General features: G+C 48.3%; 1 protein-coding gene across 1 annotated transcript in view; it reads left to right on the forward strand.

Moving 5' to 3' along the window:
* The window catches only part of dnah2 (dynein, axonemal, heavy chain 2), a 208,258-nt gene that overhangs the window by 70,871 nt on the left and 123,300 nt on the right, over positions 1 to 14,087 (forward strand). Inside the window, 5 exon segments of the mRNA XM_014206991.2 lie at positions 5,769 to 5,932; positions 6,326 to 6,487; positions 7,233 to 7,336; positions 9,106 to 9,262; positions 10,393 to 10,475. Of these exon segments, the coding sequence (XP_014062466.2) occupies positions 5,769 to 5,932; positions 6,326 to 6,487; positions 7,233 to 7,336; positions 9,106 to 9,262; positions 10,393 to 10,475 (670 nt within the window).

The following is a 14,087-nucleotide window of genomic DNA, read 5'->3' on the forward strand; positions in this document are numbered from 1 at the left end:
AGTAAAACCTTGAAATCAGCCCTTGCCTTAACAGGAAGCCAGTGTAGGGAGGCTAACACTGGAGTAATATGATCAAATTTTTTGGTTCTAGTCAGGATTCTAGCAGCCGTATTTAGCACTAACTGAAGTTTATTTAGTGCTTTATCCGGGTAGCCGGAAAGTAGAGCATTGCAGTAGTCCAGCCTAGAAGTAACAAAAGCATGGATTAATTTTTCTGCGTCATTTTTGGACAGAAAATTTCTGATTTTTGCAATGTTACGTAGATGGAAAAAAGCTGTCCTTGAAACAGTCTTGATATGTTCTTCAAAAGAGAGATCAGGGTCCAGAGTAACGCCGAGGTCCTTCACAGTTTTATTTGAGACGACTGTACAACCATCCAGATTAATTGTCAGATTCAACAGAAGATCTCTTTGTTTCTTGGGACCTAGAACAAGCATCTCTGTTTTGTCCGAGTTTAAAAGTAGAAAGTTTGCAGCCATCCACTTCTTTATGTCTGAAACACAGGCTTCTAGCGAGGGCAATTTTGGGGCTTCACCATGTTTCATTGAAATGTACAGCTGTGTGTCGTCTGCATAGCAGTGAAATTTAACATTATGTTTTCGAATGACATCCCCAAGAGGTAAAATATATAGTGAAAACAATAGTGGTCCTAAAACGGAACCTTGAGGAACACCGAAATTTACAATTGATTTGTCAGAGGACAAACCATTCACAGAGACAAACTGATATCTTTCCGACAGATAAGATCTAAACCAGGCCAGATCAGTGCAGGCGGAATCGACACGCGATATGATGTAAGACAATGGCTACATACTGTACAGTACAGTAGGCTACACACACACAGGTTTGCATGGCAGACTGTATAAGGACATGTTAGTAGCACCATAGGGGTAGTGTGTGTGTGTGTGTGGGAGGGGGGTCAATGATCTTCCCAGCTGGTCCATGACATCTCCCCCCAGAGGGCTGGTCGACATGTTCTCTGTCTCTCTCCACATCTGACATCTCCCATTCTGGCTGTGCCATCCTTCGTTGTAGGGAGACTTTTTCCCTTACTTTTGTTTATTCTCTTAGTTTCCGTTGCCATTAAAAATCTGATTGAACTCGCTGTTCCTCCTCCACAGGCAAACACACACGCACACACATGCGCGCGCACACACTTCTACGACTCAAAACAAGATGCCGTGCCAAACCGTATCAAAGAGGACAAACCTCCTGTCCTACTTTTCTTTTACCTCCCTCTCATCCCTTTGCTCCACTCCCTCCCTCCCTCCCTCTCCTCTCTCTCTCTCTCTCTCTCTCTCTCTCTCTCTCTCTCTCTCTCTCTCGTGAACACAGAGAGAGACGTGTGATGTCTCATTGTTTTTGTCATGACAGAGTTACATATCCTTCCCATCTCTCCATCTCCAGGCTCTCTCTTACACACTTTGTCTCACCGCATCTGAATGTAAAAGTTTTACACTTTCAACACGTCTCGGAATGTGAACCATTCCCCTCCTCACTGTGGGGAAAGTTGTGCACTTTACGTTGTGCACGTTAGAACAGTCAAATTCATCATATCAAGTTCCACAAAGTCACCTCACTTTGTGTTTTCACAATTCTATTCCACTGTTCTATTCCAGAGCTCCTTGAAGGTTACTTCTCTAACCCCAGCCGTCCCTTCTGCTCAGAACCTGTTGAGAAGAGAATGGGGGGAATGTTTAGAAGGTGAAAACAATGGCTGTGACTGTAGCACTGGGAAGGTTAATGAGGCCAGCAGGCAGCCTTTGTTCTCTGGGACATTAGTATTCAGGACCAGACCACCTCCACACACACACACACACACACACACACACACACACACACACACACACACACACACACACACACACACACACACACACACACACACACACACACACACACACACACACACACACACTCAACAATAATTGCACAGTACACAGATGCGAGCACACACACACACACACACACACACACACACACACACACACACACACACACACACACACACACACACACACACACACACACACACACACACACACACACACACACACCACATTCTACAATAATAGCACAGTACACACACACACACACGTACATACACACACACAATAATATCCCAGTCAATTGGGTCAGCCATATCATATTCATTCTCTGTGTGAAGGGCACATCACAGTCAAAGAGAAGAGAAATAACTGGTCTGATGGTTTTATACAGAGACAACAGTCTGTGAATAGTCAATGAATAAAGACCATCAAATTCTCCCATAGCCTTAGTACGTACCTCAACACTAGCCTGATCCCAGACCTGTTGAGTCGGCAAGACAGCACAAACAAATCTGGGACGAGCACCAGCCCAATGCAACACGTATAGTATAGAGAGCTCTCCAGTCTAGTGAGGATTGTAGAATCAGTTATTCCGTCATTACAACTCCTGTTACTCTACTAGTACCATCATGGCTGTAACAATAGCAGCAGGCAGTCATCCAGTGAAAGGCCTAATTGAAAGCAGATAAGAGGCTGTGGTACAGTGCTGGTGATTGTGGTGGTGGGTCTGTCTGTCTGAAGCTGAAACGTCCTGCCTGAGAGCCTGGGAGTTGGGGTGGGGGCTGGGCCTGGGTGTTGGGGTGGGGGCTGGGCCTGGGAGTTGGGCCTGGGAGTTGGGGTGCTGGGCCTGGGTGTTGGGCCTGTTGGGCTGTGGATGGGGCCTGAGTTGGGCTGGGGCCTGAGAGTTGGGCTGTGGATGGGGATGGGGCCTGAGAGTTGGGCTGTGGATGGGGATGGGGCCTGAGAGTTGGGCTGTGGATGGGGATGGGGCCTGAGAGTTGGGCTGGAGATGGGGCTGGGCGTGAGTTGGGCTGGGGATGGGCCTGAGTGGGGCTGGGGATGGGGATGGGGCCTGAGTGGGGCTGGGGATGGGGATGGGGCCTGAGAGTTGGGCTGTGGATGGGCCTGAGTGGGGCTGGGGATGGGCCTGAGTGGGGCTGGGGATGGGGATGGGGCCTGAGAGTTGGGCTGTGGATGGGGATGGGGCCTGAGAGTTGGGCTATGGATAAGGCCTGAGAGTTGGGCTATGGATAAGGCCTGAGAGTTGGGCTATGGATGAGGCCTGAGAGTTGGGCTGTGGATGGGCCTGAGTGGGGATGGGGATGGGGCCTGAGAGTTGGGCTGTGGATGGGGATGGGGCTTGAGAGTTGGGCTATGGATAAGGCCTGAGAGTTGGGCTATGGATGAGGCCTGAGAGTTGGGCTGGGGCCTGAGAGTTGGGCTGGGGATGGGGCATGAGAGTTGGGCTGGGGATGGGGATGGGGAAGGGCCTGAGAGTTGAGCTGGGGATGGGCCTGAGAGTTGGGCTGGGGAAGGGGAAGGGCCTGAGAGTTGGGCTGGGGATGGGGCCTGAGAGTTGGGCTGGGGAAGGGCCTGAGAGTTGGGCTGGGGAAGGGCCTGAGAGTTGGGATGGGGCTAGGGCCTGAGAGTTGGGCTGGGGAAGGGCCTGAGAGTTGGGATGGGGCTAGGGCCTGAGAGTTGGGATGGGGCTGGGGCCTGAGAGTTGGGCTGGGGAAGGGCCTGAGAGTTGGGCTGGGGAAGGGCCTGAGAGTTGGGATGGGGCTAGGGCCTGAGAGTTGGGCTGGGGAAGGGCCTGAGAGTTGAGCTGGGGATGGGGAAGGGCCTGAGAGTTGGGCTGGGGATGGGGAAGGGCCTGAGAGTTGGGCTGGGGATGGGGCCTGAGAGTTGGGATGGGGCTGGGGCCTGAGAGTTGGGATGGGGCTGGGGCCTGAGAGTTGGGCTGGGGAAGGGCCTGAGAGTTGGGCTGGGGAAGGGCCTGAGAGTTGGGATGGGGCTAGGGCCTGAGAGTTGGGCTGGGGAAGGGCCTGAGAGTTGGGATGGGGCTAGGGCCTGAGAGTTGGGATGGGGCTGGGGCCTGAGAGTTGGGCTGGGGAAGGGCCTGAGAGTTGGGCTGGGGAAGGGCCTGAGAGTTGGGATGGGGCTAGGGCCTGAGAGTTGGGCTGGGGAAGGGCCTGAGAGTTGGGATGGGGCTAGGGCCTGAGAGTTGGGATGGGGCTAGGGCCTGAGAGTTGGGCTGGGGAAGGGCCTGAGTTGGCTGGAAGGGCCTGAGAGTTGGGATGGGGCTAGGGCCTGAGAGTTGGGATGGGGCTAGGGCCTGAGAGTTGGGCTGGGGAAGGGCCTGAGAGTTGGGATGGGGCTAGGGCCTGAGAGTTGGGCTGGGGATAGGCCTGAGAGTTGGGATGGGGCTAGGGCCTGAGAGTTGGGATGGGGCTAGGGCCTGAGAGTTGGGCTGGGGAAGGGCCTGAGAGTTGGGATGGGGCTAGGGCCTGAGAGTTGGGCTGGGGATAGGCCTGAGAGTTGGGATGAGGCTAGGGCCTGAGAGTTGGGCTGGGGATAGGCCTGAGAGTTGGGATGGGGCTGGGGAAGGGCCTGAGAGTTGGGATGGGGCCGAGGAAGGGCCTGGGAGTTGGGATGGGGCTGAGCCTGAGAGTTGGGCTGGGGAAGGGCCTGAGAGTTGGGATGGGGCTGGGGCCTGCGAGTTGGGATGGGGCTGGGGCCTGAGAGTTGGGATGGGCCTGAGAGTTGGGCTGGGGATGAGGCTGGGGCCTGGGAGTTAGGCTGGGGCCTGGGAGTTGGGCTGGGGATGGGAGTTGGGCTGGGGATGGGGCCTGAGAGTTGGGATTGGGATGGGGCTGGGGAACGGCCTGAGAGTTGGGCTGGGGATGGGAGTTAGGCTGGGGCCTGGGAGTTGGGCTGGGGCCTGGGAGTTGGGCTGGGGATGGGAGTTGGGCTGGGGATGGGCCTGAGAGTTTGGCTGGGGATGGGGATGGGCCTGAGAGTTTGGCTGGGGATGGGGATGGGCCTGAGAGTTTGGCTGGGGATGGGGCTGGGCCTGAGAGTTAGGCTGGGAGTTGGGCTGGGGATGGGAGTTGGGCTGGGGCCTGGGAGTTGGGCTGGGGATGGGGCTGGGCCTGGGAGTTGGGCTGGGGATGGGGCCTGAGAGTTGGGCTCTGGCTGGGGATGGGGCTCCGTCGGAGAGCAGTGTGTGTGGTGGTGGTGAGCGACTAAGCGTGGGCGTAGTCTGGGAAGTGTAAGAGAGAGGGGGGGGCATGGGAGTTCGGGGGCTTTGTGGGAATCTGGCAGGGGCCGACTGGGGGACCTGGGACCCCAACCAACCCTCTTTTCTCTTTATCATACTCTCACAGGGTAAAAAAGGGGTTCACAGCTCTCCCTCTTTCTTTTTCTCTTTTTCTCTCTCTCTCAACCTCCCTCCTGCTCTTTATTTTATCTCTCCCCTCTTTCCCCCTCTCTCTCGTCCCCCCCTGATGCTCTTTATTTTCCTCTTCTTATCTTCCCTCTCCCTCTTCATCCATCCCTTCCTCAGGGTGGTAAGTCGTGACACACTGACCTTTGGGCTCAAGCTGTGAAACAACATGAATGACGCAGAGGGAGAAACACTTCTTCTCTACTTTCCCTACCACACGCTGTTGAGTTAAACAGAACAGATTACCATCGCTGATACAATCACACTGTTTCTCTACTGTGAAATCAGCTCAAGGTTACTACATACAGTATTATACATTGTCACGTTTACTGCCGTTGAATTAACAGCTCTGCTTACTGTTTGCATGTACCAGTATCTCTCGCGTTTGTGCAGTTGTGTGTGTACTGTGCTGTGTATGTATGTATGTATGCAAAGTATACACATTACAAGGTATCACGTGTACATGTATGTACTGTGCGTGTGCCGTACTGCAGGTCCGTTTGGTAGCGTGGTGACGTGCGAGTTGGCCCTGGAGAAGGTAGCAGCGCTGAGAGGCCAGCTGGACACGCTGAAGGAGGAGGAGGGAACCATACGTCACGGCCTGGGCATCTTCAAGCTAGAACAGCCGTGCTCTAAAGACGTACAGACCCTGGAGAAGGTAGCCCACCTAACCATAACCCCAACCATAACCCACGGCCTGGGCATCTTCAATATAGAAGAGCCGTGCGAGAGGGGTGCCATGGTTACGCATTTTGGGGCGGCGGGTAGCCTAGAGGTTAGAGCGTTGGACTATTAACTGAAAGGTTGCCAGATCAAATCCCCGAGCTGACGAGGTAAAAATCATTCTGCCCCTGAACTAGGCTGTCATTGAAAATAAGAATTTGTTCTTAAATGACTTGCCTAGTTAAATAAAGGTAATGTAGAGAGGAAGGAGGATGTCTTGGGGTTCATTTGTAAGCCCCTCCACCACGTGAAGTCATAACGTAGGATTGTGGTAGGATGCGCATTGCGCTGTAAAGGGGATGTGTGTATGTTTTGTGTTGTGTTGTAGGACCTAGACTACCTGCAGCAGGTGTGGGAGATCACCCAGCAGTGGGATGCCCACTGGGATGAGTGGAAGGCGGGTCAGTTTGTCACCCTGCAGACAGAGAACATGGAGAACATCGCCCAGACCATGTTCAAGAAACTACACAAACTCAGCAGGGAACTCAAGGTCAGTGTCTATCTACCACAGCTACAGTACACATTTTATTCTACCCTATGTTCTATCCAAAAATTTGCTCTGGATTGCTGAAGCTATGTATTGCCCATTGAGAGGCTTTGAAGCCGCAGGTCGGCCATGTTGGCATTCCCCAGTAAGAGCAATCCTCCGAATGAATTGAATTCTACAGCATTTCAATTAAAGGACAAAATTACATGTATTTAAATATATGTGTTGTTGTAGTTGGGACAGTAACATTAGTACTCTCTAAAAAATATATATACTTTAAGGACATTTTTTAAATAATTGTTATTTTTTATTTATGTTGAGCTCACGTAATATCATTTAAAAGTAGGCATTAAGGTGTCTGCAATAGAAGAAACGTGTCAATAACGAATGCAGACGTTCATAAATTGGGTCAAATGTGGAAGACACATTTCAGTTGAATGCATTCAGTTGTACAACTGACTAGGTATTTCCCTTTCCCTTTCCTTAAATGCATTTCTATAGCTTCCCAAATCTGTTTTTTTTTTTTACAATGGAGGAGCAGTACCAAGATGGCTGTTCATTGGCTGTTATTCATCCAGGGTTTATACACATTGTTGGCATCAAAATACTCTGCATGGTACTGGGCACCTGTACTTTTCCCTCGTGCGCTAAACAGGTCCCTTGCATTTGTTGTGCAATTTTGGTAATGAAGTGGACTTTGTATTTTGTTATGTAGTAAACGTTTGCTGTTGTTGTTGTGTGCCTGCAGGATAAGCAGTGGGAGATAGTGGACTTCTCTAAGAACAGGATTGACCAGTTCAAGAGAACCATCCCTCTCATCTCTGACCTGAGGAACCCAGCCATGAGGGACAGGTCAGGCCAGGAGAGAGTAATATGTCCTGCTGACGGTCCTCACCTCTAAGTAATGTGTAGAAGTCCACTTAGGTTCTCATACACAAACAGTGCAGTCTGCTCCTCCCATAGCACTCGTTCTCCTTCACTTTACTTTGAACCTCAAATACACTACAGCAGTTAGGAGAAGAGCATCTGTTAACTGACTAAAATGTAAATGTAGGTAAACACACCCGCCTTATACAGTGTTCTCCCCCCAAGGTTGTGCTTCTCTGTAGAATAATGTTCAAAACTCAGCAGGGTTTTCTACAATATGTCTATACGTACCTGCGGATTTCTAAGCCTTCGGCTCTTCCCCAATTCCCCAGTTCTTCCCCAGTCTTTTTTCTCCAGCCCTTCCCCTGTTCTTAATATCATACCGAGCCAAGGGGTCTGGCGCCAGACCCTGCCTGGACCATTGTAAACGCTCACTGGGCTCCCCCCCCAAAAATGTTTCACTCACTTTGCTGGAGGTTCTACAGGACATCAGTTCCTCCTAAAGCCTCCTGTCCTAGTCGCGACTTCACTTCCTCCCATCAGCTCCCCCCCCCCCCTGATTGGTTGTGGCGTTCCCAAAACAACGTTCCCCACTTCCCATCCATCCAGCTCGATCCGGAATGTTTTGACAAGGAACCTAATGACAGGGAGAAAAGGAGGGAGAGAGAGAGAGATTTCCGAGATGACGTTGTTGCCTATCAGCAGTGATGTAACCGTCTGAAAGATCCTTTCTGACTGGGCCGCGCTCTGGGGAATAGGAGAAAATAAACAGAGGATTACGTCTGACGGAGAGAGAGGGGAAAAAAAGCTGAAAAAGAGAAAAGACAGAAAGAGAAAACACATTTTCCGTTGCACTCTACCAGGTCCCAGGGTGCACAGCGGCGCAGCGAGACTCCATGGGGGCGGATAGAGAGAGAGAGAGAGATCAGAGTGCAAGATGGTGGGGTTGGGTTGTGTGCCTGGTCTGTAGTTAAGGAAGGGCGGGTGTCTTGTGGTTAAAGTCAAGTGGGGCTAAGGTACCGTGGTGCTGTGGGTAACTAAGGGGTTTCCTAGTGAGAGGAATCCAAGCTGTGATTAAATGGCAGAACATAGCCAGAGGCTGACTTTTGGCACATATTCCTTATCTATCCTCTTCCTCCTTTTCCCTCCTCCTCTTCCATTAATACTTCTCCTTCAATGTGTCAATATTGTCAATCATCATGACAGTCAGTGGTTTGACCCACTCAAGTTATGGGACTGCATCCATAATGTCCAGTTACATGATGGTACCAGACCCTCCATGTTTTTATGTAGATGTAAGCCTCACTTCACACAGACAAGAGTGAATCCAACAGGTTGAGTACAACACAGTAGAAGTACCCAACTTGATAGGAACATTGGACATTTGTCTGTGGTATGATCCCACAAGTGCTCCAAGAAAATCACAACACACATCAAACATGGGTAAATCTGGTAAAGTATTTTCAAATTCTTTTTATCGGTATGACATTACACCATTGCATAACGCTAATAACAACCAACAAGGCAACAAACAAGACAGCACCTTTCAACCTTATATCAGTGGTTGTAATATTAAACAGTAAATAAAAAGAAATGAATAATAAGTAATAAAAGATTTGAATAAAAACTCCCAATACACATACAGTTGTACATCCATCCCTTCAATAGCCTCTTTCCTCCCCACTCCTCTGCATTCATACTCTACAGTGTGTGTCCTGGCTGACCTGGTGACTGTCTGTGATTGTTGTTGCTAGGCACTGGAAGCAGCTCTGCCACGAGGTTCAGCGGTCGTTTGACCACACCAGTCCAGAGTTCACCCTGGAGAGGATCGTGGCCCTGGGCCTCGAGCAGCACGCTGACAAGATCTCTGAGATATCTGCAGCCGCCAGCAAAGAGCTCTCCATAGAACAGGTCCGTTTCAGACCCTTCTCCTTTACACTCTCTCTCTCCATTCTCTCACTTTCTCTCTCTCTTTCCCTTCCTCTCTCTCCTCCTCTCGACCTACCTCCTCTCTCTCGTACCTACTGTACAGGGTTAACAGCAAAGTGTAGTCTTTTCAATAGCACGTTAATCATGGACTCCCAGTCCCTGCATCTCTCAGCACATGCCTCTAGGGGTCTGAGGGTTCAGTCATCGGAGCCTTTTGCTTTGGTTATAAGGGTCAGAGGTCTAAATGTAATTAGTCACTCCTGATCCTGGAAGTCTTTAGGGAGTGTAATGGCTCCTCATCTGTGATCACAGCATATCCAAGCATTCAGTAAGGTCAGTGTAGTGTTAGAATGATGAATGGCCCACAGGTGCAGTGTACCTCTGCTCTTATAACCAGGGTTGTTGGGATCAATTCCATTTCTATTAAGTCAATTTGTGACTGAATTGAAATGGTATTGACCCCAAAACTGATTATAACCCCCCCCAACTACAGTCTTAACGAAGAACCATAAGGGTTTAGCCTTGTCCCAGATCTGTTTGTGCTGTGTAAGCATTTCTTTCGCTGGCTCCCCCTCTTTCTCTCTCCCTCCCCTCGCCCTAGCAGCCTTTAACCCTATAAATTCCCAGACACAGCGCTCCTCTGTCACAGAGGTTACATCAACACAGATATAGTGTGTGAATACCGTCGGCCGCCAGGGAACAGAGGCGTTTGAAATAGCCCAATTGGCCTCCGTCCAAGCCCCCCTAACCCCTCTAGCCCCTCAAACCCCAACACGGTTCATTGATAAGTCATGGAGGAGGAGTGGAAGAGAGAAAAGAGAGCGCACGAGAGAGAGAAAGAGGGTCCATGGCCATGTAAGGCCTCTCACTGTAGGTGCCTGCCAAGATCAATGGTTTCCTGTCTTAAGAGCTGTTTCAAGCTGCTGCTGATTCAGAAATCATCATATAAGAAGGGGTGCAGATCAGATCACCCGCGACACACACACACACACACACACACACACACACACACACACACACACACACACACACACACGCCCCCTCCGGCCCCTCTCTGTTCTGTCTGTTAACATTAGCATTCAAACGTAGATTTTTTTCTCTTCTCCTTCCAGTCGCTGGAGGGCATCGGCATGACATGGGAAGAGACATCCCTGGACATCGCACCTTACAAAGACAAGGGCTACCACAGGCTGAGGTAAGTCAGTCTGCCCCCCGCAGGGGAGGGAAAGAGGGGTCAAAGGTCACAGAGTTAAAGGTCAGGGGTCAGAGAGAGGCATGTCACCTCAGTAACAAGGCCTCAATGAAAAGGTGACTTGCCACTTGGCGTTTCGCCGAGCTGAACTGAAAATATTCCCCTTTGTGAAATTTAGGACTCGACATTCAGCGTCTGCCAACGTCTGCCGAACTCACTGGGACAGTTAATCAAATTTTCATATGGCCCACTTGAGTCAGTACATTTTCAAACTCCAAAACAGAAAAAAAAATATTATATTTGTATTTAATCCTTCACAGTCTTTCTAATGTCGGATGCTTCACACTTGTTATCAACCAGCATTTGGTTTCCAAGGCTACATCCTGGATACTCGCGCCAGACCCGTGTCAGCGGAGGCGGGAAGCTCATCAGTTCAGAGTTGAACATCGACATGTGCATTCAAAAGGACCCTCACCTGCTTTTCAGTCTTCTTTCATATCAGACGCAGCGATGACATTATTAAAAAGAGAAAGATTTACTTAGGCCTACACTAAGAAGCTACTTGGTTGTCAAGACATGAACATTATTTACACAAAAAGTTAAGTACAGGAATACAAGACAACAGTTTTGATGACAGTTATTGAAAAGAGCAGGATCCCAGCTTTAAAGTGGTGTATGATTTATTTCTCAACTTTTTTTCGCAATTGTCAACGTTTTACAATCCCAGTGTCTGGCATGACAATGGAGAAACAAAGTCAGCGGGAAGCGCGTCGGCCATTCCAATGCATAAACGGTAGGCCTATATTCACTATAAAGTTCACACAATTACACTGTGTTTATAAACATTGTAGAAATCACATGATTTTATTGGTGCCATTGGGATTTCTTTGGGGGGGACATTAAACAAGCAACAAGATCATATTTAGCGTGTGTGATCTAAGTAATGGTTAGCCCATTGTGGTAAACCAGGGCTCTCCAACGCTGTCCCTGGAGAGCTACCCTCCTGTAGGTTCTCGCTCCAACCCTGATCTAGCCCCCCTGATTCTAATAATTAGCTGGTTGATACGCTGAATGAGGTTAGTTACAACTAGGTTGGAGAGAGAACCTACTGGAGGGCATCTCTCCAGGGACAGCGTTGGAGAGCCCTGGTTTACCACAATGGGCTAACCATTACTTAGATCACACACGCTAAATATGATCTTGTTGCTTGTTTAATGTCCCAAAATATGACGTTTTAAACAGCTTAATATGTTAAGGCTATATGTCATCATTTTATTTTGGTTTTCCAAACAATCAGTGTAAACATCAGTGTAAACATATGGTTGGCTATACGGTAGCCAACCTGCCCAGACTGCAAATGAAACATGACATCACCCACGATTGAAATTCTGCATGCCGAACTTTCCTGTGATCGTGGCCCAGGCCAGTCATTTTCTAATTCGGGCCAGTAGTTTTCACTTGGTACTGGCCCAGTGTGCCACTGGTAAATTTACCTGAACGTCAAGCCCTAAAATTGACCTGTAAAGACTTTCTTTTTGGGATGCGGTTACTGACAACAACCTTTGGATGCAGTTAATTTGGCACAGGATAATGTAGTTAGTTGTGGCTTGTCTGAAACAAAAAGGAGAGCTGCAAGCTCAGTGGTCCGCCAGCTGAACACCTCCCTCGACAAGCAGGCAGGGCCTTTGGTGAGCATTAGCCAGATCAAAATGACTCATTCTACATGCAGTAGAAAAACCCTTCAAACGCATGGCTTTTTCCCAGAACACACACAGTACACATGCGCTGGGCCTCAAAGGATTCAATTAGTGGGTTCAATTCAGAATCAGAACCTACTCACGGCTCTGCATGTTCGCAGAGCAGGACATTTAAAACACGCACAGACGAACACACGTTAGCAGGACATAAACAAGGACACAGTCTCAGTGTGGCTCCATCCACCCAGCAGCAGCTCCTTATATCCCTACCCTCAAGTCACAGATTTGTCCTTAATTGGAAAGTTGTCCTAATTGACTTTACCTATTTTATGGATTAGAGGGTTTCTACTCCCAGCCTAATTGAGCCATAACTTCCACGTGTTCCCAGTCAGTGAGGATGGTAATTGGCTGATTGGGGATGAGTTGTGGAGTTGTTTTTCTCCATCAGATGTAGTTATGAACAGCATGCATATTACACAGTAGCCTAATATTGAAATGAATCTAACTAGAACAATGTGAAAAGAACCACCACAACAGAAATGAACAAGAGACGTAATGTTTCAACGTGATAGGATGCAAGGCCTTAGGTCTGTTCTAGTGTGTCTGTGTGTGTAGATGTATTAATTATTCTAACATTGTTATTGTATTAGTCCGGGTGTTGCAGTGTGGTATTAAGTCACATTTACTGGCCTCAAGGCAGAGACAGAGACAACAGAGCGAAAGAACGAGGCGAAAAGAGAGGCCAGCTAGCACAAAATGTGTTTCTTACACCTTGGCGAGAGAGTGGTTGTCCTATGGTTATTTTGCATACAACCTTCCCACAACTTTCTGGGAATGGTGCCGGATAGTCGCTTGGTTTTAGAACATTCTCAGCACATTTAAGGAACTTGACAACAACATTTTTTCCCCTAAAGGTTCACACGCGGTTACGTTCAGGTGTGTTGGCCACGCCCACTAATTGGCCACACCTGATCTTAATGAGTGCTCGTTTACTTTGAAATGGGGTCTGTTTGAGTAGACTGAAATGAGCAGCTTTGTATGCGTAGAAAAACACGTCATGCTAGTTTTGAATCTCACTGATGCCGTGTCACAATAAAAAAAAATTGTTTGAATGAGTAATGCCTAAGCAAGTGAAATTCCTTGTGTCCTTTCTGCACTTCGAGTTACAAAAAAGTTCACCTAAAATAGGCTAGCAGTGTTATTAAAAGTCTTATTGAAGCATTCAGGGAAAGTTATTCAAAAAGCTAGACATTTTGTTATTAGAGTGTTAAGAAAACGTACAATAATAACCATAAAACTTTCACATTTATAGTAAAACATCCCAGTAAAACTGTAAAGGAACCAAAGTAAAACGTTCTCAAAACCTCCCTGCAACCTAAAAACAAACGTTCCCAGAACAGTCTGGAATATTCTGAAACCAAATAACACGTTCTCACAACTTCCAGGAAACCAAATGTGCTAGCTGGGAGAATTATACCTAAGATGAGATACAGAGCTTTGAGGGTTATGATAAGCAAAGACTTCAAGACTCATTTATAACCCTTGTATCTATAATATAATGGCACTCTAAATGGCTTATCAATGACAGGTCAATCAGTGGCACATTACTGTAGCTTTACTGCAGACAGCTTTAACATAAACAGAGGTAGCTTGTGACATGTGTTGAAGAGCCAGTACAATTGAAACTGAGAACATTGTTGTGTAAGTAGTCTAGACGAGATACTCACAGTCACGAGCAGTGTGCAGAAAAACAGGCCAAAAACACTGGGAAAGTAATGCTTTTTCATTTTTAGGGTTGAAGCGTTTCTTTGATGCTGTTCTCAGGGTTTTCCTTTCTCACCCTCCATTTGTTGTATGTATGACAATGTTTGTAGTCCCTGATACTTTTGATTTCTTTGTATGTATATTTCTTTGTATG

The sequence above is a fragment of the Salmo salar genome, chromosome ssa07 (genome assembly GCF_905237065.1).
Source record: "Salmo salar chromosome ssa07, Ssal_v3.1, whole genome shotgun sequence".
In the NCBI taxonomy this organism is placed as follows: Eukaryota; Metazoa; Chordata; class Actinopteri; order Salmoniformes; family Salmonidae; genus Salmo; species Salmo salar.